General features: G+C 53.2%; 1 protein-coding gene across 1 annotated transcript in view; it reads right to left on the bottom strand.

Annotated features, from left to right (window-relative positions):
* Positions 1-1,278: 1,278 nt before the first annotated feature.
* LOC127750655 (dynein axonemal heavy chain 1-like) overlaps positions 1,279-4,601 on the bottom strand; it is a 16,408-nt gene continuing 13,085 nt past the window's right edge. The window contains exons 3-5 of the mRNA XM_052272858.1: positions 3,426-3,536; positions 2,434-2,613; positions 1,279-1,642 (exon numbers count right to left, since the gene is read on the bottom strand). Of these exons, the coding sequence (XP_052128818.1) occupies positions 1,334-1,642; positions 2,434-2,613; positions 3,426-3,536 (600 nt within the window). The 3' untranslated portion in view covers positions 1,279-1,333. The remainder of the gene's footprint in view (positions 1,643-2,433; positions 2,614-3,425; positions 3,537-4,601) is intronic.

Raw genomic sequence — 4,601 nt, 5'->3', positions numbered from 1 at the left:
AAGCATACATGCCATGTACACTTTCTTTAATGTGTACTATGTACACATTTGAGTTGACAGAGCACCCAAAGCACACGCACCACCCGCTTTGTTCGCTTTGTTACGTCGGTTCTAAACATTTGTTTGAGCGGCTCGTCAAGCGGTTTGGACAGGCCCCACGGTAAGAAAAATCTAGCGGAAAGGAAGTTCGAGTTGCACGACGAATTGTGAATTTTATCAATCTTAACACCTTTCAGGTGGCAAAAGTGTTCATAAAAATAAGAAGTGCGACTGTTTCATAGACGTTTTACGGCATGTTTGAAGGCTGTACGTACAGTATTTCGCGAGAGACAAATTTCTACGAAATATGGTGCTCCGGGCCGGGGACCAGGCCCGGCCTTGTCCGTGCATTGAAAATTGGATCCATCGACAGATAGAAAAGATGGCTGCAACACGGGCCGCCGGCGACCCGGACAGGCCCAGCGGCGTGGCCGCGACACAGTGCGTCAGCCCGGCGTAGGGAGTTGCTACCGGCTGCCGCCGCAAAACAAACGCGCCCCGCGCGCGCTCGTCACGAATAATTCCCACGAGGCGCCGCCCGTCACGTTTGCTCGTCACGCCAGTCACGCCTCGCGGGGCCGGTGGCCGATGCTATCACAGCAGCCGGGGAGCCCCGAGGGCCGGGCGGGCGGGACCTCCCACAGCCGTGACGGCCCATTCGGTTCCCACCCGCTTGCCACCGCGTCAGCACGCGTCTCTGTGGTGGGTGTTTATTTGTCGGCTGAGCGCTTTTTTTTCTCCCCCCGCTAGGCTGCTGTTTACGCGCTTGGCATATGCCATTTGCAGTTGGTCGCCCGGCGGCGCGCGGTCGCCAAAGGGGCGCGCGTGTACACAGAACGGCGTCAAGGCGGCGGAGACTTCTGAGGCCCCCGTGTCGCACAAAAGCTAGAGACGCTCAACTGTTGTTTTTTTTGTCCCCTTCTCGGAATCGCGTTTATGTGTTTTCGCCGGTGACGCCGGTGGGAACAAGTTGCTTCTTGCTTCGTCCGCTGCCGAAGAAACCCCCGCAAGTGTTATTGTCTGCTGAGCGATATTCCGATTCGCGGAAAACATTGACGCATGGAATCCGGGGGAGAAAGAGGGGGGGGGGCGAGGCGAGACAAATTTCCGCGACGCTGCTCCTCTCCTCCGGGAGGTAGAGTTGTTTTTAGAGGAAGAGTCATCAACAGACGGGGGATTAGAAGCGTGAGTATGAAGAGGATGCCAGGCAAAGCCAGTCCAACCCGAGCGCAGCAGCGGGCGAGAGATTTGTGTACCGGGAAACGTGCGGGTCCGCGTGTGAATTATAAATCAGTCACCACAATATTAATATGGCCAAAAACCCAGCGCGGCCACCACTACTTTTACCCACCTTGACGGGCACGTCGTGGTACTCGAGCAGAAACATGCGCAGCTGCGACAGGCAGATGCGCAAGTCTCCCTCGGTGAACTCGTACGGGATGTTGAAGCCCAAGGCGCCAAACTTTCGCCTCTCCAGGACGATGGCGTGGAACAGCGTGAGGGACAGGGCGAGCCGGCGGAACGGCAGAGCTTTGGAATGCTCCGAGTTGAAGAAGTCCTCGAATGCGCCGAGTTGACTCATGAAAGCGCGCTGCAAGTTGGCCTGTAAATCAATCAACATCATCGCAGCGGGGGCTGTTGAAAAGGGCAGGCAACACGCACGTGGCGGAAGCAGCTTTGCATTGTTTGTGGGAGACGTCTTTGTAATTTCACAATATTTTGTAAGTACGATTTACAGAAATATGTTGCAAAATTTTCGATACCTCATTCTGGCTTGTCAATAAATTCCAAGTCGATATTCTATTTTCAATTTTAAGTTGTAATTTTTGCAACACACAGCATGGGAAAATCTCCTGTAAGCCTTAAAAGAATTTCTCAGTGTGCGGATCTCAGGAAGAGAGAGCGGTTCATACGCTGTCTGCTCGGCAAAGAGGATTTGTAATAAGCTCTCAAAATGAATTCCATTTACTAGATCCATCCATCAAGACACAATATTATCGGAAAGTGGAAGCAGGAGAGTACGGGAGGGAGGGGAAGAGTGGTTGTGGGTGGTTATGGGCTGGCAGTGATATTGCTGTTTATTGGGGAGGGCGCCCTACCCCTATTTTAAATTGAGGAGGTTCACATCGAGATGACAACATGTCAGCCTCTGCATAGACCGGAAAAACGGTGCACTTAGACGAGGAAAAGCGAAGGGGGAGCGGCGTGCATATTGCATTGCAAACTGAGGAAAAGCGGCATCTTTCAAAGGCAGGCCTAACTTTGTTAACATGTTCGGTTCGCGGAAAGAGGCGAGCAAGAGTGAAATTAGCGCGTAAATTTGGCAAAGTGTGTGCCCGCTACATGCAAAGCGAAGGCGGGGCCGGGCGGGGCCCCTCTCCTCACTATCATTACCTTGACTCCCCGAGGGGGCTCGACCGTCATCTTCGACGAGGCCTGGAGGATGGCCACGGGGAAGGCCGGGCTAGGCGTCGACGTGAGCCAGATGCGAAAGTCCCGGTGCGCCGTGTCCTCCGTCACGCCCTCGAGCAGCTGCTCCAGGCGGGGCATCCAGCTGGGCGCCAGGTGACAGTTCTGTGCGCAAATGAAACAAATAAGTCTACAACCCGCCGAAAAGAAAACAAAACACAGGAAAAGGTAAAAGAAAAGTCAAGGAAAAGACAGAAAAAGATTTTTTTTTCACAATCAGAGAAAATCAAGAGCCACTTGTGATTAGTCTCAAGGGCGGCATCGGTTGAAAACGGGAAAATCCGGGAACGCTTGAATTAATAGCGAAGTACGCCTGGGGCGGTCCCATTGAGCGCCTGCAATGGCCCGGGTGGGCCTCCCGCCCCGCGCAGGCCGCCACCGCGTGGCCTATCTCGGCGGTGGCAGGGGCTCCCGGGCAGCGCGGCGGTGGGGCGACAGCTTGACGCGGCAGCCGGGCGGGGGGTGGAGGCGCAAGGATATATGGATGTCGGCTTTGGCATGACGTGCAGCCGACAGAGCTATCGCGCTGATTCTACGCACCGGAGAGGAACGGGGGGAGCAGCTGGGCCAGCCCAGATCAGAGAACCCTGGCCCACTTACACAGTCAACCCAACGACGCTCGCGTTCGAACGTTGAGTCCAAAGTGTAGAGTGCAATAATTTAACAAGTGTGATTATTTTCCCTGGGAGGAAGAAACTCGAATTGCGGAATGATTGACCTCCACAAGCAACTACTTTCGGTATTTCGCTTTTAGTAAAGATAAAAGAAAAAGTAAACAGTGGTACCAATTTTAATGCCCCATCGAAGACCGATTAAAAATAAGGCAACTCCGGTCAAAGGGAATCTTTAATCTAATCATCCACTTCAGTTTCCTTTGGCGAGTAGGCCCAGCCGGTGGCAGGTGATATTACACTCACCTGAAAGAAGACCCACGAGCCCTCTTCCACGGCCTGCAGCAGCATCCGCTCCGCGCGCGGGCCCTGTCCCTGGCCCAGGGAGATCACGCCCAGGCGCTTGCTCATGCGCATCTGAAAGGCAACAGCAGTGTACAGCGGAACAGGCGACGCGACGGAGAAGAAGACATTCGTCTAGCAGAGAAGGTCACACCACAAACGTGTCCAAAACGGTCACACCACACATGCGACATGCTAAGGATATCACGCTTGTAATGTGACACATGTCACATGAGTTTTTCCAGTAGCTGCAAAGCGAGGGAGCTCTTTTCATCTTGACGTCGTTGCGAGCCAATACGCAATAAGTTGAAGACGAATGATTTGAATTACACTCAGCCTGAGGATAAAATCACTGGTGAAAAAAGTGATCCCGGAAACTACAAAAATCGCTCGTTCTTACACGCTTTCATGATGTAGGGCAATTACTTCACACTGTTTACTTATAACTTTTTGTGTGTGGACGGTGTATGACTTTTGGTGCAAACTGAACAATATTGGAGCAGTACCACATTTGAAGCTGAACTTAGTTAAAAATATGAGAGAACCAGGCGGACTGACAGCAGGGGACACATATTCGTCCAGCCCACGTCGCCCGGGACGGAAAACTACAGAGGGCTCGACAGAAGGAAAATGGGAAATGTCGTTTATCAGGCTCCGACGCAGAGCACATGCCTCAGAGGCAAAAGCGTCTCTTTGGCCAAGATCAGCTCAGGCTTCTGAGAGAGCAGGAATAATGGAGGCTGCTTAGGTGGGTGGAGGACTAATTTAGTTTCATGCCCACGGTGGAAACTGTTCCTTGGATTCTTTCATGGGTTCTTGGGCAACAAGGGACATCTTTTACCGTGCTCTTCTCGTTTTATAGAAGTGTTTGACAAAGCGTCAACAGGAAATCTTCATGGTCTCATACGTGGAACCATCCTCGAGAGAGCAGGCCTTGGCGAGGGGCTCGGCCGAGGGGCTCGGCCCCGGCCCTTCGGCGCGGACCACGAGGACCATCGCTCTCCCTTTCTCTCATTCCAGGGTGAAAAAAAAATCGTCCGCTGGCATTTTTCAACACAAACGGCCTGTCAAGGAGCCGAGCGTAGCGGTGTGAAGTTGTAATGGAGCGGAAGAACGAGCTCGGGGGCGGGCGGGCCTGGG

This window comes from Frankliniella occidentalis, unplaced genomic scaffold (genome assembly GCF_000697945.3).
Source record: "Frankliniella occidentalis isolate FOCC.00 unplaced genomic scaffold, Focc_3.1 Scaffold227, whole genome shotgun sequence".
Lineage (NCBI taxonomy): Eukaryota > Metazoa > Arthropoda > Insecta > Thysanoptera > Thripidae > Frankliniella > Frankliniella occidentalis.
Note: the sequence above shows the minus strand (reverse complement) of the source record. Positions and strands in the feature narration are given on the sequence as shown.